Source organism: Telopea speciosissima, chromosome 11, assembly GCF_018873765.1.
Source record: "Telopea speciosissima isolate NSW1024214 ecotype Mountain lineage chromosome 11, Tspe_v1, whole genome shotgun sequence".
Lineage (NCBI taxonomy): Eukaryota > Viridiplantae > Streptophyta > Magnoliopsida > Proteales > Proteaceae > Telopea > Telopea speciosissima.
Genome location: NC_057926.1, coordinates 41572020 through 41598353, shown reverse-complemented (window position 1 = coordinate 41598353; position 26334 = coordinate 41572020). Strand labels below are relative to the sequence as shown.

General features: G+C 40.1%; 1 protein-coding gene across 6 annotated transcripts in view; it reads left to right on the top strand.

Moving 5' to 3' along the window:
* The window catches only part of LOC122645974 (ADP-ribosylation factor GTPase-activating protein AGD2-like), a 128664-nt gene that overhangs the window by 68445 nt on the left and 33885 nt on the right, over positions 1-26334 (top strand). For all 6 annotated transcript variants that reach the window (XM_043839409.1, XM_043839408.1, XM_043839410.1 and 3 more), the window contains 3 exons: positions 3676-3894; positions 21388-21474; positions 21603-21875. In XM_043839409.1, the coding sequence (XP_043695344.1) occupies positions 3676-3894; positions 21388-21474; positions 21603-21875 (579 nt within the window). The remainder of the gene's footprint in view (positions 1-3675; positions 3895-21387; positions 21475-21602; positions 21876-26334) is intronic.

Here is a 26334-nt window from a genome sequence, read left to right as displayed (position 1 = left end):
TCTAAATAAAAGCTAAGCTTACTTTATAAATCTGAAATTAGAAACTACCTAAGACTCTATTGCAATGAAATATTCTTTCTAAAACTGAAAATAAAAACTAATCAAATTAGAAGAGTGAAAAGAATCTCAACAATCCTCCTCTAAGCCAGCTGTCAAGGTGGGTTCACAGCACCATTCATGTGAACAGTAACTTCTCCTGAATTTTATTTCTGTTATTTTCTTCTTCGCGCTTCGATCTACATCAAAGTAGGGCTGGATTAGGACTCTATAAGTCCAGCCATGTTTTGAGTCTATTTCCTTTAGTATTTCAGTTTCCTAGTTAGTTTGGCTTACCTAATAGGTTAAGGATTGGGTTAAGCCTTTCCTTTTTAGTGTAGGAGTCTATTTTTGAGTCTTTTATACAAGGTTGTAAGGGGGCAAGTATTGAACACAAATTTTGGATATTAAAAAGGCTTTTTGCTGCTCTCTTCCATTGTGTCTTGTGTTTGATCAAGGCTGGTGGGATTGGTGTTTGATCCAATCGACTCCTTGCGGTGGGAAGCCCGGGTGGTTCGTTGGTCGGATTGGTGTTTGATCCAATCGACACCTTGTGGTTTGAATCCCGGGTGATTCTTTTGAAGTTCTCCTTCAAGTTAAAGTTCAAGATCTGATTTTTATTCAAGTTCTACTTTCTAGTTCCAGTTAAAGATTCAATTTTTATTCAAGTTCCTCCATCAACAAGCTGCTGCCAATAATTTTCTGCCATTACAAGTAAGTTGGAAGCATCCTCATCCCCATCCCCATTCCCATCCCCATCCCCATCCCCATCCTTCTTCTTCTAATCCTTTGAACCATCAAAACTTAACATCCCCTCCATCGCTAGACAATTTTCCCAATACTTAAATTCTGCCCAGACCAAACCAGCCAGCAAAATCCCTCCTTTTTTGGATCGAACTCTCCTCTCACCATAAGGAAAACTCGATCCAAGTTGCTCCCTCATATGACCATCATAAATCCTAAAATCCATCTTTTCCTCTTTTCAAAAACCCGAAACCTTGACCCTAACCCTAACCTTGCTTCCCATTCAAGTTTGCACACTTCAATCCATCAAAACATCTTAGGATCTTCACTGATAGACTCCCCTACCTCAACTTGACATAACCCATACATCAAACCCTAACCCTAGCCAAACCCTATTCCTAATTTTACCAACAACCCTATTTTGACCTAGCCGATTCACTTGTTCATAACAGATCCTAGTTGGTTGGCTCCTAGTTGGTCTCCTACCAATCTAAGACTACATTACCAATCCGTCTTAGAATGAGTATGTCGATGAAGGAGTTGTGGGATGGGTGGGTGTTTCTTCAAGTTGTGATTCTCCTATCGGGGACCTTGAGTCTGACCATGTCATCAATTCTTTATAGGAGATCCTAGTGGTGATGGCAATATTGGCATTAATGGTAGGGGAGACCTTGGGTCTAATGGTGTCATTTTGGATAAGGATAATCCTTCTTTTGCTTCAAAGTATTAAAGCACGAAGTGGGTGGTTCCTCCCATTCCTTCCTATAATCCTAATGTTAAGAAGGTCAACTTTATTTTCAAGTGATTGGTTACTTGGGGCTGATTATGTCATTTTGATTCTCTTTGGGTAGCTTCCCTTCATCTTGTCTTGACTGTTGGTTAGTCTGTTGTTTTGTTGTGGAGTCTTCTCCTTGTAATATTATGTTCTTTCTCCTTTTATTTTTTTGGGGTGAAAAATTCTTTTTGTTTCGTTGAATATAATCTTCATGCATCCCAAAAAAAAAAAAACCATTCAAACTTAGGCTTTTTCATCGACAAACACAAGTTAAAAATCACAAAAAGAGAAAAATAACGCTACCTGGTCGCGTGGCTCCTGCGCCTAGACATAGGAGTGCGTGAAAGTACCGCCCTGCCCCCATGAAATAAAAATCGGATCTATGTTGATGCCCCTGCGTGCATTCTCATTGGCCCTTACGCTGGTGCTGGTGCTACATGATCAGACTGTGTTATCTTGCCCTCACAAAAAACATATAACATAATGTCTCAACAGAAATGGTTATATATACCTCATTTGTATCGTTTCCCTAATTTCAGCCAAAATGACCGAAACGTTATGTCATTTCTATCATTTCACTGAATCCTTTTTTTCAAAATAATGTACCCTTCTTATTTTGCTTAGCATTTTGTTTTGGAACCTGCTGAAACCGAAATATTTCACAAAATTTTGACTATTTCAATTGAAATTTGGTACCATGGTTTCTCAAGGCCCATTGGTGAGGGAGATTCCACAAGAGCGGAGCCAATTGCCCTAAGGACTGGACTTGCATTCTTGTTGAGCAAGGGCTGGCGCCATGCCATAGTGAAAGGAGATTCAGTAAAATTTGATTATATGGATGACTGGTTTAAGGGGACTCTTTGGCATTAGAATCATCTGATCAGGCCAATTCTGGCAGCTTGCATCCCAAGCTAACATTGCGTTCCATTAGCAAACCTATAAGTGCGAATAAGGTGGTAGATGATTTGGCTAAGCAATGGATGGTCGGCCCCCTTATTTCTTTTGGGGAGTCTATTCTTTTGTGAGACGTGATAGAGAATCCATATGTCCTGTATGAGTTTAAGGGGGTTGGCCCTTTTGGGAGGGCTCTAACTTTTTTGAAATGTTGAAATTCCGACAAAATATTTCAGTTTTGACAACAGTTGAAATGAAATGACTACTGAAATTTACATGTCGAAATTTCTGAAATCATTGATTATTGAAATATTTCGGTTTTGGCAGGGGTTGAAATCCCAACGAGATCCCAAATTTTAAACCTTGTGTACCACTGTGTACTTCTTCCTCTTTATAAAAAAATATGTTTTCCAAAAAAACAAAAAACATTTTGCAAGTTTTTTTTTTTGGGTGAATAAAGAATTCATTACCAAGAAGAAAGGGGACTACAAAAGACCCCAGAAAGGAGGAAAGAAAAACAAATACACAAATACACAAACAGCCCGTAGCTCAAGAAGAGGAGGTTGGGGGCTGGAGAGCAGAAATGGGAAGGCCCCAGGACACAACAATATGCCTGTTCCGTGGGGTATCAAAACAAAAAAAAAAAAAAAAAGGACAGCAGAGAGCTTTGCTTTAATATCAAAAGAAATGGCATCCCAAATCTGGCGAAGAGACCGAGAGTTGGAGGTCCATTTCCTGATGTTACGTTCCATCCAGATGTGATTGATGACAGCGCAAAAGGCGAGTTTTCCCATAGTGTCACAGATTGAAGAACCAGCAAAAGTCATAGCAACCCAAATCCACTCTCTTTCAAATGTTTCCCTTGCAAGTTGCTTCTCTGAAAATTAATATAGTTTCCCTTGTGATGCTTGTCATTCTTGTCTAATGTGTGAAGCAATTATGCTTTAACAAACCAACCAAACCAGCTGTCATTGCCAACATTAATAATTAGAACTTGTTTTGTAAAATAATAAAGAAGATAAATAAATAAAAACTAAAATAAAATGAAACCCTTAATTTTTATCCAAGTTGGCTCGATATTGTTTGCTACCTGTTCTGTATGCATATTGTATTAAACATTTCAATCCTAAATGTATTATTTCTTGTATATGGATTCATGAAGTTGTATAGTAATACAATAGTTGTGAGAAAACTCATGCTAAAGTTGCTTTTATTTGTGCAATCAGGGTTCTCAAGCACATCAATTTACTGGAGCACCCGAGCATGGTAGTCGCATGTTTGGTAGATTTAGGTCCAGGCATCAGAGAGCATCATCGTTTGGTGAAGAAAGCGTTGGCTGTCGTACTGTTGATCTTCGCACTTCAACAATAAAGATTGATGCAGAGCATTCAGATTTGCGACTATGTTTCAGAATAATTTCTCCATTAAAAACATACACATTGCAGGTACTTTTTTTTTTTTTTTTGTCAGTTGAAACATAAAATGAGTTGTATTCCATCTCTGGTCTTAGAACCTTGCCCCTGATATACTAGCTTGTCAATATGCGTAGTGGTATAAGTTTGGAAATGTCACTGAGCTGAGCTATAGAAAGCTCACATCCTTGGGCTGGCAATACAATACGAACAGGAAAAAGAAAAAGGAGCAGAAAGCTCTTAAGAAGAAGAAGGGTGAGGAAAATGGCTCAATAGTGCCATATGGCTCATCTCTTCAAGCCCCTGTATTACTTATCAGCCAAATGATAAAAGTAATCCTATGTCCAAACACCAAAGTGTAGAGCTGTTATTCCTTTTAAGTTCTTATGACTATTTGAAACAATATTAGGTCTTCTATTTATGTATCAGAATAAATCACATTACAGAGGTGTATGCTGTACATAATTTTTTACAATTTTCTTTTATCACATTCAAAGCATGCTTCTTGGGTTGTTGGATAGGTAAATTTACTAACCAATCTGATGAAGCACAGAGTCACTTGTTTTTTGGGACAAGTTTCAGCATGGAACATTTAGTCCAAAAGAAAACTTGATACATTCTCACTCTCTTCAAGTTTGTGGCTGGCTGTATTCTAAGGGGCCATCACTTGGTGCGATGGTAAAAGCTTAGGGTGCCAGTTACTTCAGCCAATAAATGGGGAAATGTCAGGACTGTCTCCAGTTCACACTTGGGACTCGTACAGGGTTACAACATTTATTTATTTATGAGGACGGATGATGTAGATTGAAATATGAAGAAAAAAAAGACCGAAACACTATTCACGATACTGTTCATGTGAACAGTGTCACAGCCCATTTAGCCTTGTGTGGGGATGATTTTTTAGAGGTCTTGTGGGCCAATCAAGCGGAGAAAGATTCTATCCTAATGCTGCCATAGTTTAGTTTCTATTTTCAATTTTAGAAAGTAGATTTTGTTTCATTGCAATCGAATCTTAGGTAGCTTCTAATTTCAGTTTGTTACTATTTTTGTTTTTAGGAGTTTCTATTTTGATGAATGGCAACTAGGAAGTTTCTATTTTGGTTGTAAGCTACTTGTTAGCAAACACTTTCTATTTTTGTAACCCATTCTTCTATATAAATAAGGAGCAAAGCTGAATATAGGGGACGATTGAAGATTGGAGAAAATAGAGAGCTGTGGTTTGAAGCTGTGAGAGGCAGTGGCTGTGGGATGCAACAATGGTGAGAGGCCATGGGTGAGAGACCCTAGACTGAGAGAGCGTCCCCTATCCCCCTCCATATCCCCTTCTTCTTCTTCTTCCATACATTTATATGTTCTTCTTTCATATGTAAAATAAAAGAGAAATAAAAAAAAGTACATTATTCAGTTTTGTTCTTCCTTATTTTATTGATCCTGCTGCAATCGATCCCCCACTGGTTTTTCCCTGGTTCGAGTTTGAGTTTGCATTATTTGGTATCAAAGCTATGGAATAGGGGAGTTCTAACCATTGTTCGAGAACTCGTTTTGTTTCGGTATTTCGGGCTGACTGAAATATCCAAAATATTCGAAATTTCGGATATTTTGGTCGAAATATTGTATTTTTTCTGGTATGTTTCGGTAGGTCATTTCGTGGGTTTTAGGCCAAGTTAAAGCCTGAAACTTCATGGAAACCCTATTTTAGGCTATATAAACACATTTAAATGTTCAAATTGCAAAAATAGTCACCCAAAATGGTGTTTTGGATTTGCACCATTGATTGGCAATGTACGATCGAACCCTTATGTATAACTTAGTTAATTACACATACACATTGTACATTAAACAAGTAAATTGACTTGGAACTAAGTTGGAAACATAATGACTCATAAGTTAAGTCATAAATCATAATATTAAATACATAAGACATTAAGTCAATAACAAGTTAACAAATAACAACTTAAGAGTGTTGAGATGTGTTACTCGATATTATAAGGGTATTTTTTGTATTTTATTTATGCTTTATTTATGTACTTTTGAACAAGGGTAGAATTGTAATTTGGGCTGTGATACTGTTCACATGAACAGTGTTTTCCTTTGTAATCTCTTTTATTATTATTATTATAAATAGAGAGCTTGACTGATCTCATTGATCATTCAAGCCATTCACGAAATTCCTGTTTTGTTAACATGGCATCAGAGCCAAATACACTCTGATCTAGGTTTTCAAAACCCACCTCCCTCCCTTCGATTTTTTTCTCCTTCCCTCCATCGAGCTTCTTCCCTTCTTCTTTCTTCCTTTCTTTTGGTTCTTCTTCTCCCATCAGGGCAGCACTACTGAGGTGATCGTAATGATTTAGCTGCTGCCCCAACATACCTCCTTTTTTATGCCTCTTTTTTGGATAGAGTGGAGCTGAAGAACTGTCTGCGATTTGAAGATTCCTATTTTTTTTGGAGATCAGGCCTCTACATCTGTTTCGGCTGCATCTTCTATTGTGGGATCTTTATTTAATATTGTTCTCAGCCCCTATTCATTTCATCAGATTGGTTGAAGGCCCCAGCCCCTTATGGCGCACGATTGGGGGTGGTAAGATGCAGGGTGGTCTCTACTTACTTGACCCGGGTCAGCCTTCTACTTTGCATTCGGGTTCCTCTACAGCTCATCATTTACAGTCCACCTCGTCCCCTGACCTTCATCTCTGGCACTGTCGCCTTGGTCATCTATCCCTTAGTACTTTGTCTCTTTTGTTTCCGCGCTTGATTAAGCATTGTAATAGGAATGAGTTTTTATGTGAGGCTTGTGTTTTGGCCAAACAGACTCGTTCCAGTTATTCTTCATTAAATAAAACAAGTGAGTCTCCTTTTGCTTTGGTTCATTCTGATGTGTGGGGCCCTGCCCGTTGTACTTCTCTTTCTGGTCATCGATGGTTTGTCTCGTTTATTGATTGTTATACTCGTGCCACTTGGGTGTACATGATGAGCCATAAAAGTGAGGTCTTCCGCTGTTTTCAGTTATTTCATCGTATGGTTCAGACCCAATTCAATGCCACCATGCGCATTTTACGCAGTGATAATGGCAGAGAGTACATGGAGGGTCAGTTCCAACTTTATTTGGCTGCACATGGTATTGTCCATCAGACCAGCTGTGTTGACACACCTACCCTGAATGGGGTTGCTGAAAGGAAAAATAGACATCTCCTTGAGGTAGCCCGGGCCATTATGTTTGCATGGCAGGTTCCTTCTTGCTACTGGGGTGATGCCATTCTTACCGCTGCTTATCTCATCAACCGTGTGCCTACCCGTGTCCTTGATGGTCGTTCCCTCGTTGATCTCCTCCAGGGTTCCTCCTCCTTTGTGGTTCCCCCCAAAGTTTTTGGTTGTGTTTGCTATGTCCGCAATCATCATCCTCATGGGAAATTTGATCCATGGAGCATTCTGCGACCCAGAAAGGATACTAGTATTACCATCCACCTTCTCGTCGTACTTTTGTCTCCATGGATATTGTCTTCCATAAGTCCTTGTCATATTATTCTCAGACACCTCTTCAGGGGGAGTAGGATCAGGGTTTTGAAGATGTGTTTGCTATTCTTCCGGCTTCTATTCAGGGGGAGCCCTCAGTAACTTTAGCTCCTACAGTGGCTCCTATTCAGGGGGAGCGTAGACCAGTCAGTCAAATCCCTGTTGATAAGATATATACCCGGGAGCGCACAGGACAATTTGAGACTACCACCACCTCCATACCACCTCCACAATCGTCTGTACTTGATCCAGATCCAGACCCTGCTACATCATCTGGTAAGGATCCTTCCCTTGACTTACTTATCGCTGTTCGTAAAGGCATTAGGTCATGCACCCAACACCCCATCTCCAATGTTGTTTCCTATGATGCTTTATCTCCTTCCTATCGTGTATTTGTTTCTTCTCTTTCCTCTGTTTCTATTCCTCAGAAATGGAAGGAGGCGATTGCAGATCCAAAGTGGAAAGTAGCCATGATGGAAGAAATGGCGGCCTTACTTAAAAATGAGACATGGGAGCTCCTTGTTCTTCCTTCGGGTAAGAAACCAGTCGGGTGCAAATGGGTATTTGTTGTCAAGCAGAAGCCAGATGGAACAGTGGATCGATATACAGCCAGGCTTGTGGCCAGAGGCTTCACTCAGACTTATGGGATCGACTACCAGGAGACATTTGCCCCTGTTGCGAAGTTGAACACTGTCCGGGTCTTACTGTCTTGTGCTGTCAACTTAGGCTGGGACCTACAGCAGTTGGATGTAAAAAATGCATTTCTTCATGGGGAGTTGGAAGAGGAGGTTTATATGGATGTTCCTCTGGGTTTTTCCTCTGACAAGACCCATGGGAAAGTTTGTAGGCTCAAACGGGCACTCTATGGGTTGAAACAATCTCCACGGGCATGGTTTGGTAGGTTTCATAAAGCCATGGTCTCCTGTGGATACAAACAGAGTAATGCTGATCACACTCTGTTCATCAAGCGAAAGGGAGAAAAGGTCACTCTTCTCATAGTTTATGTTGATGACAAAGTTATGACTGGTAATGATACAGATGACGTTTCTCACCTGAAGGCTTTCTTGGGACGGGAATTTGACATAAAAGATCTAGGACAGCTAAGATATTTTCTTGGGATTGAAGTTGCCCGTTCTCCAAAAGGCATCTTTCTCTCCCAGAGAAAGTATGTTCTAGATTTACTATCAGAGACTGGTTTGCTTGGTTGTCATCCTTGTGACACTCCCTTGGAAGCTACTACCCTGTCTGCAAGAGAAGGATGGTGAACCTGTTGATAAGGGCAGGTATCAACGATTGGTGGGCAAGCTGATTTATCTCTCCCACACCAGACCAGATATTGCTATTGTTGTGAGTCTTGTGAGCCAGTTCATGCATGATCCTTATTCTACTCACATGGCTGCTGTTCTTCGTATTCTCCATTACTTGAAGTCACTCAGGAAAGGGGATCCTTTTGTCTCCTCATGACCATCTTCGCATTGAGGCTTACACAGATGCTTGATCGGGGTGGTAACCCCGACAGAAATCTACCTCCGGCTATTGTACTTTTGTTGGAGGAAATCTGGTCACATAGCGGAGTAAAAAGCAAAATGTTGTGGCAAGATCTAGTGTTGAAGCTGAATTCCGTGCTATGGCCCAGGGCATATGTGAGTTACTGTGGTTTCAGAGTTTACTCCTTGATATCCGTGGTTCCGTTCATCTTCCAATGATGTTGTACTATGACAACAAAGCAGCAATTAGCATTGCCCACAATCCAGTGCAATATGACCGTACCAAACATGTGGAGATTGATAGACACTTCATCAAGGAGAAGTTAGAGAGTGGGCAGATTTGTATCCCTTTTGTGAAGTCTGGAGATCAACTGGCTGATGTCTTCACCAAAGGGTTGAGTGGGAAGTTGTTTTATCCTAGTTTAGTCAAGTTGGGCATGTGTGATATCTATGCCCCAACTTGAGGGGGAGTGTTGAGATGTGTTACCTGATATTATAAGGGTATTTTATTTATGCTTTATTTATGTACTTTTGAACAAGGGTAGAATTGTAATTTGGGCTGTGACACTGTTCACACGAACAGTGTCATGAACAGTGTTTCCCTTTGTAATCTCTTTTATTATTATTATTATTATAAATAGAGAGCTTGACTGATCTCATTGATCATTCAAGCCATTCACGAAATTCCTGTTTTGTTAACAAAGAGTTAAGAAGTTGATATCAAAAATTCAAAATCACAATATCCCCAATTGTCCCCTACAAGTCAAGTAGTCATCATTCATCAAGTGACTCAAATGTTTACAAATTTGCTACTAATAACTACTCCGCCGTCCAGGATCAACCCCACTCATGGACTTCTAACAACCCTAACCATGCTCCGTTGAGTACCAATGAAGCTCTTGCTTTAGCTGTTCTTGGCAATTGACTGAAAAAGTTGCATCTATGAAGAGAGAGATGCAAGAGATGAAGGATTCCACTAGACAAACTAATGGACAGCCGACTGTTGGGAGATTTCCTCGTTATTCTCCTCGTCCACCTCAAAGAATCATACTTCAACCAGCCATGCACGATGATGAAGCTACTGACTTTGGTGTAAGACGTCAAGACGATAAGCACATGGTCAAACTTGAACTAAAAGATTTAATTGGAAAGCTGATCCCATTCTATTCTATGATTGGCTGTGTGTGTTGGACGATTACTTTGACTGGTTCACCTTGTCCGAAGAACGAAAGATGAAACTAGCCTATACCAATCTGATTGGGACAGCAAGATAGTGTGGCGTACACATGAGGAAAGGTTGTACCATCATTGTGAAGAGCCTACCTCATGGGAGTAGATGAAAACAATATTGAAGGGCAAATATTTCTCCTCTACCTTCCGGCAAAGGTTACATGATCACTCAACACTATTCACCAAGGCTCCATGACCGTTGAAGTTTTGAAGATGGAAGTGAAACAAAAGAAGAAACCTCCAGTCAGTGAACCAGAACCTAAAATTGAGGATAATGTTGAAGAAGTACCAGAGATTCCTATCGTCAAGAAGGAGCTAGTCCTCGATGTTTCGAATATCGAGGCTTAAATTGAAGAATTTGAAGCAAGCAAAGTTGAGGCAGTGGATGATGTGGAATTTGGCACTACAGTCGATGAGGTAGTTGGAGCATCAACTGAACTGATTGAGAACCACCAGGAAGACGAACCAAAAGAGTTCCACATTGCATTGAAGTTTGAAAAGGTCAAAGACACAATTGTAGAAGACCACATGGACACGATGGATGATATTGAAGTTGATCACATAGAGTTCGTGATCACACCTGAATTTTTTGAGGAGATAGCTCCCCGTCTCGAAGATTACATTCCAAACACCCATGAGCTGCCGGAGTATTGTTTTGGGCTGGAACTGGATGTGCACCACACCAAACTTGTTCCTAAATTCTATAAAACTCAAGGACAAGTTGCTTTTAAGTGGGGGGAGAGTTGATGTAGATCGACATATGAAGAAAAAAAAGTGCAAAACAGTGTTCACGTGAACAGTGTCACAACACATATTTGCCTTGTGTGGGGATGCTTTTTAGAAGAGCTTGTGGGCCCATCAAGTGGAAAAAGATTCTATCATAATGTTGCCATAGTTTTCTATTTTCAATTTTAGAAAGTAGATTTTATTTCATTGCAATAGAATCTTAGGTAGCTTCTAATTTCAGTTTGTTACTATTTTTGTTTTTAGGAGTTTCTATTTTGATGAATGGCAGCTAGATTTTTATCATAGCTGTCATGGCGCCCTGGCGCTGGAGAAGCATGCATGGCGACCTATGCCATGGCGTCCCTCTTCTATTTCTTCTTCCTGTCTCTCTTTCCCTCTTCGATTTCTTCTTCCTGTCTTCGATTTCTTCTTCCCTCTTCAATTTCTTCTTTCCCTCTTCGATTTCTTTCGATTTCTGAATTTTCTTCTTAAAACTTGAGAAACAATAGAGAAAAAATAAATTATGGCTTGAGTATACATCTATTAAAACATTAAAAATAGAGAAAATAAAAAATAAAACATGGTCGACATACTCGCCATGGCGTTGCCATGGCGGGCGACATGTCGATATATCGACGTGACACCCCTCCACCGACTTGGATCGCCATGACGCCGTGTTGCGATGGCGAGCGACATGTCGATATATCGACATGACACCCCTCCACCGACTTGGATCGCCGTGACGCCGTGACAACTATGATTTTTATAGGAAGTTTCTATTTTGGTTGTAAGCTACTTGTTAGCAAACACTTTCTATTTTTGTAACCCATTCTTCTGTATAAATAAGGAGCAAGGCTGAATCCAGGGGACGATTAAAGATCGAAGAAAATAGAGAGCTATGGCTTGAAGCTGTGAGAGGCAGTGGCTGTGAAATGCAGTAACGGTGAGAGACCCTGGAGTGAGAGAGTCCCCTATCCCTCTTCCATATCCCCTTCTTCTTCTTCCATACCTTTTATGTTCTTATTTCATATGTAAAAGCAAAGAGAAATAAGAAAAAAATGCAGTTATTCAATTTTGTTCTTCCTTATTTTATTGATCTTGCTGCAGTCGATCTCCCACTGGTTTTTCCCTGGTTCGAGTTCGAGTTCGCATTAACGGACCTCAGTGTAACAGTTAGGTTGCTCCATTGCAACCTAGTGGTTGTGGGTTCGAGTTGGGAAACAGCCTCCTCGCGAAGCGGGGGTAAGGCTGCGAACATTATGACCTTCCCTAAAACCCATAGTGGCGGAAGCCTCGTGCACTGTGTACACCTTTTTTATTAATTTTCTATGATGATACTTTTTGACATTGGTGTACTATTAAATGGTTTTTATTCATTCTTAATACATATTTCAATTGCTTTTATTGAATGTTGTGTTTTCTAATACTAAATTATGTGTAGAATAGGTTATATAAGAGAAAGGATACTGAAACATATAGCATACATTACCAACCTAGGGTCCGAAGCCACACTACCATTTTGGGTGTTTTTTTCTTTAACAATCTAAAAAAGACGTACCAAATTCCCAAGGCTCCTGCCACTGCAGGGTTTGGGAAGGGTCATATTGTACCAAGCCTTAACCCTCGTTTCGCAGAGAGGCTGTTTCCTAACTCGAACCCGTGACCACTAGGCTGCAATGGAGTCACCTTACGGTTGTCACGAGGCCTGCCCTCTTTTTTTTTTTAATATCGATCTAAAGGTTTACATATGTTTAGAGATACTTAATTAGGGTTACCCTGAAGTATTGGGTCAAAATATGGCCATTTGGCCACTAAAATGGCTAACTGAAATGTATCTGATATTGGTCGAATTTCAATCGAAATCCGAAATATGTCATTTTCAACTTCGGTCATATTGTACATAATGTCCAACTTCAAATGATGTCAAATACATCATTATGTTATAATATTTTATATTTGAAGGTATAATTATTTGTAATAAAAATTATAAATATTATTTTTAATTAATAAATAAATACTAGGGTTAGGGAATAAATAAGAGATAGGTATTTGATTGTTCTAGTAGCTTCATATTATGTTTAATAGTTATGAATACAAAACTTTAAGTGTTTAATACCTTACTTTAAGTCTGTAATAGTTACTAATACATGTTTTTTTATGTAACAGTGTAAAAAATAAGATATTTCTTACACAATAGGGGATATAGCAGGGCTACATGGAGTCCCGATGTCTGAGGACAAAAAGAAGTCAAAGTGTAACTACTGTGGAAAGATTCTAAATTCTGGAGGAGCAACTAGGTTAAAGGAACATTTGTCTTGTCTGGTCTGGGCAAGGATGTTGCCAAATGCCGAAATGTTCCGAGCCAAGTGAAACTGGCAATGGCACAAAACTTGAGAGGAGTACGAACAAAGAAAGCTGAGAGGGAAAGACAACAAATAGCTTTTGATGAGGCAGTTCTAGAGAGGACTGGTGTAGAGATCCGTGGAGGAGTAGGAGATGATACTGAATATAGGCCTACACCTGGTGAGTTCGAATCAGAGGCTGAATGGAGGATTTACCAGCAGACTTTGGTAGAGAGTAGGCAAAGTTTTCATTTTGAGAATATAAGAGCATATGAGCAAGCAAGAGGAGCTGGTGGATCTGGCTCAGCTGCACCAGTGCAACAAGATGAGAGGAGGAGAAGCACTGGCACAAGAGATATCCCACGGCCCCAAGCCCGACCCCGAGCACGTTTCCCAGATACCATTTTTTAGCAGGATCCATCTACCTTTAGGCAACAAGATGCCTTCCAGCCAACCATCCCGTAAGTGTTTGGTGGTAAACAAGAGGAAGCACGGAAAGCCTTTAGCAAGTTCATGTTATACAATAGCATTCCAATTAATGTAGCACAATGAACATATTATAATGCATTCCTTGATGCTGCAGGGAGGGTTGGCCCAGGATGGAAGGGGCCTACACCATATGAGTTATATAATGTATATTTGCCTCAAGAGGTAGAGGAGCTGAAAGAGTACATAGAGGGTCTGAAGCCAAGGTGGGACACATATGGGGTTACTCTTATGGCTGATGGTTGGACTGGACCTACTAGACAGTCCATTATAAATTTCATGGTGAGTCGTAATGGGAAGATTGTATTCTTGAAGTTTATTGATGCATCAAAACATGTAAGGGATGCATCATACTTGTATAAGCTACTGAAGTAAGTGGTGGAGGAAGATATACGAGCAAAGAACGTTATCCAAATTGTGATGGATAACGGTTCTAATTTTAAGAAGGCTGGAGAGAAATTGATGAACAAGAAGAGTAAGAGGATCCGCCTCTTTTGGACTCCATGTGCAGCCTATTCTATTGATTTAATGCTGAAGGACATGGGGAAAAAAGCTTTGGTGGCTGGTGTGGTCAATAAGGCAAGACAAGTGACCAACTTTGTGTATAACCATGGTTATGCTTTAGCCATGATGAGGGAAAAATGTAAGGGGGATTTAGTGAGGCATGGTGTCACTCGATTTGCCACCAATTACATTGCATTGAAGAGCTTTCAGACGAAGGTGGTAGGTCTGAGGTCAATGTTTGCAAGTGAACAATGGTTTCGTTGGCAAGGTTCTAGGACAGAAGAACGGAAGGTAGCACAACAGACCATTGCAAGTGATCAATTTTGGAAGGACTTGTATAAAGTTGTTGCCATATTAGAGCCAGTGGTGGTAGTACTAAGGATGGTTGACACGGATAAGAAGCCTACCTTGCCCCACATATATGTTGCCCTGGAGAAGATGAAGGAAATGGTCCGAGCTGCAATACCCCGAAGTGCTCAGTCATACATTAACATCATTGATGAACGATGGGAGAAGCACTTGAGTCATCCATTGCATAAAGCTGGTGAGTTCAACACTTCAACATACTTTAAACTTTATATGAGTTTTTACATTTACATATTCAAAACTCAAAAGTATTAAGTCACTAACAACTTATATTTGTGGTTTCCCCTTTAATAGCATACTATTTGAATCCAAAGTACCAGTATTCGCATAATCTTGGGCTAGACATGGATTTGTTACTGGCAGTTGAAACTGTTATTGAGAAGTTGGAGGTCAATGCCAAGACATAATCTGACTGCAATGATGAGGTGAGAGTATGGGACTTTAGTACTTTGGTAGTAAGTAAAGGAATGTAATTAGTAAATAGCAAATACTAATGCCTCTAACACTGTTTGAAATTTAAAATGAAAATAGATAAAATTCTTCAGAGAGGCCTCAGCAAGTTTCAGTCGAAAAGCTGCAGTGGAGGGTAGATAAAAGTCAGACCCTGGTAGGTGGCAATGTGGCATGACATTACATTTATGAATTATAATTTTATCCCTTTAGAATGCACATATTCTTAATATTCTATGTTTATAATGCAGCTGACTGGTGGGTGCTTTATGGTACAAGTTCACCCAACCTGAGGAAGGTAGCAATCAAAGTGCTCTCACAAACTTGTTCATCCTTTGGGTGCGAGCGCAACTGGAGTACATTCGCATTAATATACTCAAAGAGGTGGAACAGATTGGGTAGTCAACGACTGGAGCAGCTGGTGTATGTGCATTATAATATGAGACTAAGGATGAGGCACAGACGTGAAGAATTTGAGAACAATGACAAAGATCCCCTATTCCAGTGGGTGAGGGATCGTGGTGCACCAGAGATGGATGGGCTTGGAGGTAGGCCCGACTCCACCATTGCGTCCGTAACCGGTACAGATGTTGACGACTATATGTCGCAAGAGGGGCGTGCACATTCTCAGTCATCGAGATCTTTTGAGGATGCAACAGGAACTGCTCGTGATGATGCTGATGATGGTGATGGTGATGGTGATGGTGATGACCCTACTGGTGGTGGTGGCATGTAGAGTGGTGGTTATTATGATGATCGTCATGAGGGGATGCACGAGCAATACCAGTATGATGTGGGAACGCAGGAGGACCCTGTGCATTTCATAGGAGAGTCTCAGTTTACACATGCCACACAAGATCAAGACCATGGTAGCCACAACAAAACGTACAAGAGAGGGACTGGTCGCAAACACAACCAACCTCAGTATGATGACACGAGTATGAACACCATGGTAGCAAGTTTTGGAAGCATGACTATGGATACTGGTAGTGAGCATCAGTCGTGGCAATCATATCAACCTCATCATCACTATGATTATTTGCCAGTAGAGCACCGGTTCTGAATATAATGCCTATGGCCAGTTTGGCCAGTCAACATATAAGTATGACTATCAAAGCAGTGGGTCTGGCATTGGGTCCAGCAGTGGGTCTACATTCCCAGTCCCATACATTCCTCAATATGACAGTAGCATAAGCAGTGGATCTAATACTTCATAGCAACGGTCTAATGCCACTGTTGAACAGCTATACCCTAGGATAGGGGTCTTGACATATGTGGATGAGAACTCTTATATGAATGCTGTGGAGAACTATATGCAACAGTGGAGCAACAATATGTCATGGGAAGACTATGTGGGACAAATGGGGAATGAATATGTGATTCAATCTCATTTTATGTGATGATAGTTGTAACTTGTAACATTGTTAAGCTTGAGCAATGTGATGTATCAAAGGATTTAAGTATCGGTATCGGGTATCGTATCGGTCGGGCGATTTTAAGAGACGTATCGTATCTTATTGTATCGTATCGGAGATACGTATCGACCGGTGCAGAAACGTATGAAAATGATCAAAATACACATGAAAATACTCTTTTGGACAATAAAAACAATATAAACAAGCAATTTGTGTCATATATCATGCATATATACTAAGAATTGTGAATAATCAATAACTAGACAAGTACGGCACATTGAAATTGTTATAAAAGATTAAAAGATGAAATTTCTTACATGTAGAGTCACTCTATTGCCATGAAGAATGTCGGGGTGGATCAAAATCATGTCTGTAAGGGTCTTCAACAATAGGAGCGACTAGGATGATGTTGTGTACTGACCGAACATATACATTAGCATTTGTTTTAAGTTTTAGAAGAAAATAAAAAAAACATCTTTTTAAAGAAGTAATTTTCAGTTTTGGATAAAAAAATGCAAAGAAACATAATTTTTGAACTCAAATCTTTGTAAATGTATACAAAGAATGCAATACTAAGTTCGTTTAACATATTCCCTTTGAATCATAGCAAAAAAAATACCAAAAATCAAAGATTTAAACAAAAGAATCAAGTTTTTTTCAAAAAACCTACCTTTCCCTTCAAGAACACCTTTTGATTTCGAATGTGGGCTGTTAGATGCAGCAAATGATGAGATTTCACCTCCTTTAGGATCGTTTTTGGCAAAGGAATCAAAGCCCTCAACAAATCTTTGGCAAAAACCAAGTTTAAAGATGTTTTTTATGGGTTTCTCAAAGCTGGAACTGTTTATTTTCCGCCAGCCAGCTCCTGCTCGAGTTTTCTGTTCTAAGAAGACTTGGGCCCATGTGGTTTTTAAGTTGCCGATACGTATCGAGACGTCTCGATATGTATCGATATGTATCAGTTGATACATATCGATACATACCGAGACGTCTCGATACGTATCGTTATTTCAAAAATAATAAAATAATGGTTTAAATCATGTCTCATCTGTATCGACACGTATCGACCGTATCGTATCGTATCATATCGATATGTATCGGTCGATACATACCGATACATTCGAGACATTTTACATTTAAAAAAAAAAAGATACGTCTCGACCTGTCTCGTCTTGGTCACGACCGATACCGAGAAGTATCGGCCGAGACAATACGCTCTGATACCTAAATCCTTGGATGTATCACTTATTCACTTTAACATTTGTAATGCTTATTAAGTTGTTTTCCTATTAATTGAATGTTTTGTTTGAGTCCTATATACATAAATTGTGTCATTAATGTATATAGTATGCTATTTTAATACGTCGTCGCCTACTAACTAAGGGTCCGATGTAAAAGTCCTATTTGGACTTTGTTTTTGCAAAATCTGATAATGCCATTGTGTTTAAATGGCCTAAAATAGGCTGTATACCGATTTTCAGACCCAAAAGAGGTCTAAAACCCACCGAGATGGGCTTCCGAGTCGAAAAAAAATAAAATACACAAACTCGCCGAGATCTCGGCTCAACTCGGTTTTGGGCTGGGCCGAGATGGCTCCGAGACCTGAGTTTTCGAACCTTGGCTAGGAGCCCACCAAAGTGACCAAGCATCTGGTCACCGCTTAGGTTCACCTTGGCACCATAACAACAACAAAAACATGTTTTAGGCCACAACTGGATTTTTCTGCTTGTAGTGCCCACTAAGGGTACATTTTGGAGTAGGTGTCATGTCATTGAGTAGAATTTATTAAGTTGTATGAGTAGTTCAAGGGTTTTGTTCTAGATTCAAAAGGTTAGAAGTTATGTTAATTTGAAGTTGTTTTCTTGTAGCAGTGGCAAAAGGGTAATTAACTATAACTATCTTTGGCAATACGATAATTATAACTGGTTATATGAGCCTTGGGCTTTATGGGTTTTTTTTTATTTTTTATTTTTATTGTTATGGGCTTTTAGTGAGTTAAAGCGAATTACTTTCATGATTCTAGAATCTAGAGTGTATAGAAGTACATTTGGTTTTGGGTATCAAGTAGTTGTGGTGTAGTTGTTTTTAGTTACTTGTTTATATTTTGGAGTTTATATGTTTAGATTCATCTATATATACACTAGTATCCCCTACGCACATATTCTCCCCTCCTACTTCAATTGAAACCTATGGTTAATTGGGATTTTATTCCACTCTTTGATGACTATATCATCATAGAACCCTACTTCTATACACCAGAAACTCAAATCTTCACCATTTTATATCTTGCATCATTACACCACGTTTATTGTCTTTTGGAGACATAAAGCCTTAAATAACAACAACAACAACAACACAGCCTTATCCCAACTTAATGGGGTCGGCTATATGGATCCAAAACAAAAAAGAAATAAGGGTAACGAGGAGTTGGAGAAAAGAGAGGTTGGAAATGAGATGAGAAATGCAAAATGGCAAATGACAAATGACAAATGAGAGATGTAAACTGAAAAAGAAAAAGAAGAGAGAAAGAAAGATGAAAGAAGTAAGAGGAAAGAGGACAGCCCAACAAGTCGGGAGAATCTCAACTAAATAGGGTCTGCTACATGGATCCTTGCCCTCCAATAGGCTCTATCCGAGGTCATAGTTGGTATAAGACCTATACTATGCATGTCCTTACTTCTCGTATGGTCATTTTGGGCCTGCCCCTCGCTCTTTTAGCTCCTTCAATTAGGTCATTTTAGGCCTAGAGGCTCCTTACTGGGGCGTCCCTAGGTCTCCGTTGAACGTGATCATACCACCTCAGATGACTCTCTTGAAGCTTGTCATTGATTGGGGCAACTCCTAAGTCAGTTCTAATCCACTCGTTCCTTACTTTATCCCTCCTAGTTTCTCCGCACATGCATCTTAACATCCTCATCTCTGCTACACATAGCTTCTCAATATGACACTTCTTAATTGCCCACATTCAGCCCCATACATCATAGTCGGTCGTACAACAGTCCTATAAAATTTTCCTTTAAGCTTTAAATGGATACGTCGGTCACAAATCACTCCGGACACACCTCTCCACTTCAACCGTCCCACTTTACATCTTTGTGAGACATCATCCTCTATGTCGCCTTCTTTATTTATGATTGGCCCCAGATATAAAAAATAGTCACTCTGCGGTATCTCTCTTTCCCCAAGTCGCACCATGTCAATATCCATCGTAGTATGACTAAAATTACACACCATATACTTCGTCTTTGTTCTACTAATCTTAAAGCCCCTTGTTTCCAAAGTTGATCTCCATAGCTCTAGCTTAGCGATAAGCCCTGCCTTTGTCTCATCCACCAAAACGATATCGTCGGCGAAGAGCATAATCTTGGGACCTCGTCTTGAATAATCTTGGTTAGGTCGTCCATGATAAGTGCAAATAGATATAGGCTTAAGGCTGATCCCTGATGTAACCTAATCGTAATTGGGAATTCTTTGCCGTGACCTCCCACTGATCTCACACTAGTCACCATGCCCTCATGCATATCTTTAATTACGTCAACATATTTACTTGACACCCCTCTCTTTACTAGAACATGTTGGATTAGACCTCTGGGGACATGGTCATAGGCTTTTTCCAAGGCAATGAAGACCATATGGAGATCCTTCTTGCTATCTCGATATCTCTCCATGAGCTTCCTCAATAAGTAGATAGCTTCCGTCGTGGATCTACCTGCCATAATGCCAAATTGGTTCACCAATATATGAGTCTCTCTTTTTAAACGGGCTTCAATAACTTTCTCCCAAAGCTTCATAATGTGAGTGATTAGCTTTATGCTTGATATCTCTGTTATTTTTGTAGATCGGGACTACAATGCTTCGCTTCCATTCATCAGGCATATTCTTTGTGCTCATGATTCTGTTAAATAGAGTGGTAAGCCAATAAACCCCACAACCTCCTAGGGTTTTCCACACTTCTATTGGAATCTCATCTGGGCCTGGTATCTTGCTTGCTTTCATCTTTCTTAAGGCATCTTTAACTTCCGCCACACTAACCTTTCGTACATATCTATGGCATGTGGTGTCTTGTTGAGCAATGTAATCGTCCGAGTCAATTCTACTCGACCTCTCTCCATTTAGTAGGTCACAAATATGCTCATCCCATCTTTCAGAATGTCCTCATCCCTTACCAACACTCTTCCATCATTACCCTTGATACACCTCACCTGATCGAAATCTCTACTCTTCCTTTCTGTCATTTTAGCAATCTTATATATAACTTTTTCCCCTTCTTTTGTGCATAGGTTGATTTAGAGATCCGCATATTTTTTTGCTCTAGCCATCCACACATATAGCCTTGAATATCATAGTCTATTCTAACAATCTGATGAAAGCATTTTTTTTTTGTACTCAGATAAAAATATCAATCTAATGATTTTGTATATGTTTTTGTGAAATGTCTAAAACAAATGACATATTAATCAATATTTCAGGTCTGGTGCTTCTTGTATTTAGTCATATATAGCTCGGTAACAGCAATTGTGGGTAGAATAGTGAGAGGGATGAAAACCATGGTAGATCGCAGCTCCCACACTATATTCTTCAGATAGATAAGATGCCAAGTTTCCATCAAACCTCTATTAGTCTTCCTAGTCACGTGGACTGATGGTTTACCAGGCTAACTGTTGGATAGATTTGCCTCTGAGAACACCTGTCAAATTTTGGTGGCCCATCTGAACCATATGGTCCACTTTATTTGGGCTTCCCAGCATTTCCTGTTAGATTGATTTTAAGCTTCCCAAACTTTTCAACTTCTTTATATACATTTCTAATGATATATGGGAATGTTAGATTGGTCTAAAATTTTTACCATGAATGGATAATGATGTGGGCAACAGCTCCAGCAATATGGTTTTTATGTGTTTACCCCAATATGGTTATAGAGGATAAATTTGCTTGTCCCTGGACTAGTTTATGAGTGCTTTGCTCTTCTCACTTATCCTCCTCCCACCCTGTGTTTCTTTTTGGCAGGCCGAAAATGAAGCTGAGAGAATGGATTGGGTTAATAAAATAAGAGGCGTAATTGCAACCCTTCTAAATTCTCCTTTCCTAGAACAGGTTAATATTCATTTCACTTTTTTTTTTTTTTGTTGGCCTGTGGGTTACTGGATTCATGATGGCATGTGATCTGAATGTTGATCCAAGTATGAGTCCTTACTAACAAGTTCTTGATGGTATGATTGCAGCTTCCTCCTGGACGCAAGGATATCGACAGTGACAGCTCAGCTAATGGTGCTGGGTGTGAATCTTCATTACTGGATGGCTATTTAATGTTAGAAGATGACATGAAATTCAATGGACTCGATGGTGTTTCCAGGATTCTCAGAGAAATTCCTGGCAATGACTTTTGTGCTGAATGCAGTGCTTCTGAACCTGAATGGGCTTCTCTAAATCTCGGAGTCCTGTTGTGCATTGAATGTTCAGGTGTACACCGAAATCTTGGAGTGCACATTTCAAAGGTTTGGGTTAAACAGAAATTTGTTCTTTTTTTTTGACCTTTTTCGTTGTTGCATTCAGTCATTCTGTTCTTTGCAATTAAAACTTGAGTCTGTTGGTAGTATTCGGAAAATGTGAGTGAGTTGGGAGATCTGGATGGATAGAGGCATAGAGCAGGTAGACTGGATCACATGCTGATTGTTCCCCCACCTATCATGCACTGATCTACTGTAAATGTTTTTTTTTCCTTTCTTTTGAGCTATTTGTTTACCGTCATCATCATCATCATCATTCCATCAAGTCAAGCTTCTATTGGCATTCCACCATTTTCTGACCCATGTGTAGGGCTTCTCTGGTTAAAACCATCATTGCTTGGGCACATCCTCCCTTGGGTTGTGTTAGCCGCATGTCAAATTTATGGTCCCATCTCAACCATATGGGTCTATCATGTATTGAACTTTTTCTGTTTTGGGTGAATCATGTATTGAACTTTTTTCTTATATTTTATGATAGTGAATCACAGTTTACCATAGTTTTCAATCAGTTTTCAGTGCTTCATATCATAGTTTTCAATGCAATATGTTATAATTATGCTATTAATGACCTAATATAAGAACACCAACATATAATTAATAAACCATAGGATATAATATAAACATATTCATGGAAAAAAAAACAAAGATAGGATAAGATAAGATGATCTATTTGTTTGGGTGAATAAAAGAATTCATTACCAAAGAGAAGAGGACTACCAACAGCCCCCAAAAGAGGGAAAGAAGAAAACAAATACAAATACACAAAGGCCGGACCTCAAGCAGAAGAGGCGGAGGCCAGTAGAGGAGGGGGGGGGGGAGATCCTAGGAGACAACAATATGCCTGTTCCTTGGGGAGTCAATACAAGAAGAGGGAACAGCCGAGATCTTGGCTTTAATTTCAAAAGAGATGCAGTCCCAAATCTGACGGAGAGTCCTAGAGTTGGAGGTCCATTTCCTGAGATTACGCTCCATTCAAATGCGGTTGATGACCGCACAAAAACCCAACTTGCCAATCGAATCATAGAGGGAGTTCTCGGCAAAAGACATATCCACCCAAATCCATTCCCTATTTCCCTGACAAAAGGCAGAATTCTTCAACTTCTAGGTCAACATTTAGCTAAGATACCTTTCCAAATGGAAGAGGAAATAGGGCAAGCAATGAAGAGATGTTCTATATCTTCCACATCGTTCCAACAAAGGTAGCACATAGGGGAGACAGCGATCTGCCGATGGCAGAGAAAAGATTACGTTGGGAGGCAGTTGGAGAAAACACGCCAGACTGTGAAACTATGGTGGGAATATGATGCTTGAACCAGACAATCTTGCTCCAGGGAACCAAAGGGCCTCTAGATCGAATGAAGTCCCAAGCAGCCTTAGAGCTGAAAGAACCAGAAGAGACCGGCGTCCAAGTAACACAATCACCCCTCCAAGAGGACCTTATAGGGATAGATGGCAAGTTGTTCCAAACATTACCAAGCCCTGGGTGGAGAGAGTGGGGAGGGTCCCAATCACCATGATGGATAATGTTAGCAACCAGAGAATGCCTAGAGAGACCCAAATTGTAGATAGCTCTAGAGCTGACAATGTGGAGAAGGATCCCCTTAGGATGCCAGTGGTCCAACCAGCGAGAAGTGGATCTACCATCACCAATGAGAGAGTGGATAGATCCAGAGACATATGGCCTGAGAGCAAGAATCTTGCACCGAACCCACGAAGCATCAGAGGAGGCAGATACAGTCCAAATAGAGTCCGAATGAAGGAGCCCAGAGTAAACCCAGTCCACCCAAATACTGGTATTTTTATTTGCTAACTTCCAAATCAATTTGATAATACCTGCCGAGTTCACCTCTTTGATTTTCCGAATACCCAAACCTCCCTTCTCCTTAGGAAGACAAACTGAAGCCCAGCTAAGGCGATGAAGAAACCTGGAAGAATCCGAGCCTTTCCAGAGAAAAGAGGACATGAGGGACTCCTAGGACTTGATAGTGGAATTAGTCCTTGGATGATCTTATCTTGACCTTAACCTTGTTGTCGAATGACTTGTTGTTGTTGTTGTTGTTGTATAACTAGGGAGCATATTTCAGCCATCCTAGAGTTCATATCTACAGGTATAGGTGTCCCTATGAATAGTGTCACTTTCCATTGCTGTAACCCTTGAGGAGTCTTCATTAAGAAGCTTGTTGAAGTACTCTTTCCACCTCTCTTTATTGTCCTCATCCTTTATTAGTACTCTGCCATCCTCACTTTTAATAAATATAACTTGATCTAAATCTCTGGTCATCCTTTCTCTCACTTTAGCTATCTTAAACCCCATCCCTTGAATTCAGATTGTTATAGAGGTTGTCATATTTCTTCGCCCTTGCTTTCCCCAGTCTTCTTAGTTTCATTTCTGGCACGCTTGTATCTTGTAAGATCCTTTACCTCTTTAGACCTTTGCCATCTTTTAAAACAAGCTTTCTTGGTCTTAATGGCCTCTCGGACCTCATTATCCCTCCACCAGGTCTCCCCAGGAGCATGTTGTATACCTTTCGTTTCCCCTAGAACCACTTTAGCAACGTTCTTTATACAGGCCGACATCTCATCCCACATCGTATTGGGGTCTCCCTCAAGGTCCCACTTTCCTTGTTTGACTACTTTGTCTGTAAATGGGATCAATGAGTCTCCTTTTAATCTCCTCAACTTTATCTTAGGGAAAATAGGCTCACCTATCCAGCGCTTCTAAGTAGTTCCGGTTCTTTTCCCCATTACTTAGAAAAAGTGACCTACTGGTTTAGGTAAAAGATACTATCGTTACTGCCTAGACAATTAGACATCCAACCCATAATTACAAGGACTCAATTGCAAGAGCGGCATTCTACCGACTGAGCTATATCCCCCTGAGCCAAGAAAACTTAGATACATTGGAAGAAAGAGGATGGATTTGGTTGCCTACAAACTCAAGAATGGGGCCTCTGCATGGTGGAAACAGCTGCAAGGCAGTCGTATCAGAAGAGGTGTTTTGTAATTTAGTACATGCCATGTATGAAGAGATTGCTTAGAGAGCAATATCTTCTAGTTGACTCAGACCGAGTTCTTTTTCAGTATATCTGAACAGTAGACAAGGAAATAGGACAGTTTGAGATAATGCTGCTGATTTCTATAGATTATCATCCCTTACTGACTTACCTGAGAATCTCTACGGACAACAAGGTGCGTTAATTGATGAAGGATAATCCAAGAAGTGATTGCATTGCAAGAAGTATGGACTGCCAATGAAGCTTTAAAATTAGCCACAAGACTAGGGGTTCAATTTGGAAGAGCCAAGGCAACAGCAGGTTCTTTGTTTGGGAATCTTCATCCAGTTTGAATTTCCACAGGATAGAGCGTAACAGACCCAGAGAGCAAGGCAGTAATTGCTTCCATGGTACTAACTCTGCAACATCACTCAGTCATATTGAATCAAGGGCATGCCAACCACATGGGCACCTACCGAATCGACTGTGGCAGCAGTGAATAGGCCTTATGGGCAGAAAAATTACCAATGGAATCCATATGGGCAGAAAAATTACCAATGGAATCCATTTACTTATCTTTTTGGTAATAAGGGCTACAGATGTGGTCAGATGGGCTATGCTTCTACTACATGTCCACAGTTTCATAAATGTGGTCTCAGCCCTAAGCCCTTATCTGTTTGTGCTTATCATGGATGAACTCACCAAGAGCATTCAAGACAAGGTCCCGTGGTGTATGCTCTTTGTCGATGATATTGTTTTGGTGGATGAGAGAAAAGCAGGGATTACGCTAAGTTAGAGATGTGGAGATCAACCCTAGAAACAAGAGGTTTTAAGATTAGTAGATCAAAGACAGAGTATATGAGGTGTAACTTTAGTCACTCTATGATGGATAATGATATGGTGAAAATTGTGGACGGAGAGATACTGCAAAGTGAATATTTTAGATATCTAGAGTCAATCATAAATAAGGAAGGTGACAGATGATATTTCACAGAGAATTAAAGTGGGATGGAAGAAGTGGAGAAGCGAGACCAGAGTACTGTGTGACCAACGTATGCCTTTAAAGCTTAAAGGAAAGTTCTATAGGACTGTTGTCCAACCGACTAATGATGTATGGGGCGGAATGTTGGCAGTTAAGAAGTGTCATATAGAGAAGCTATGTGTAGCAAAGATGAGGATGTTAAGATGGATGTGTGGAAAACTAGGAAGGATAAAATAAGGAATGATCGTATAAGAGCTGATTTGGGAGTTGCCCCGATCAATGAAAAGTTCCGAGAATGTCGTTTGATGTGGTATGGCCATGTTCAACAGAGGCTTGAGGACGCCCCAGTAAGAGTGATCTGATCCCAATCAAAGGAGCTAAACGAGCTAGGGGCAGGCCTAAAATGACCATAGGAGAGGTTGTGAGGAATGACATGAGTAGTCTGGGTCTTGTACCAAGTATGACCTCTGAT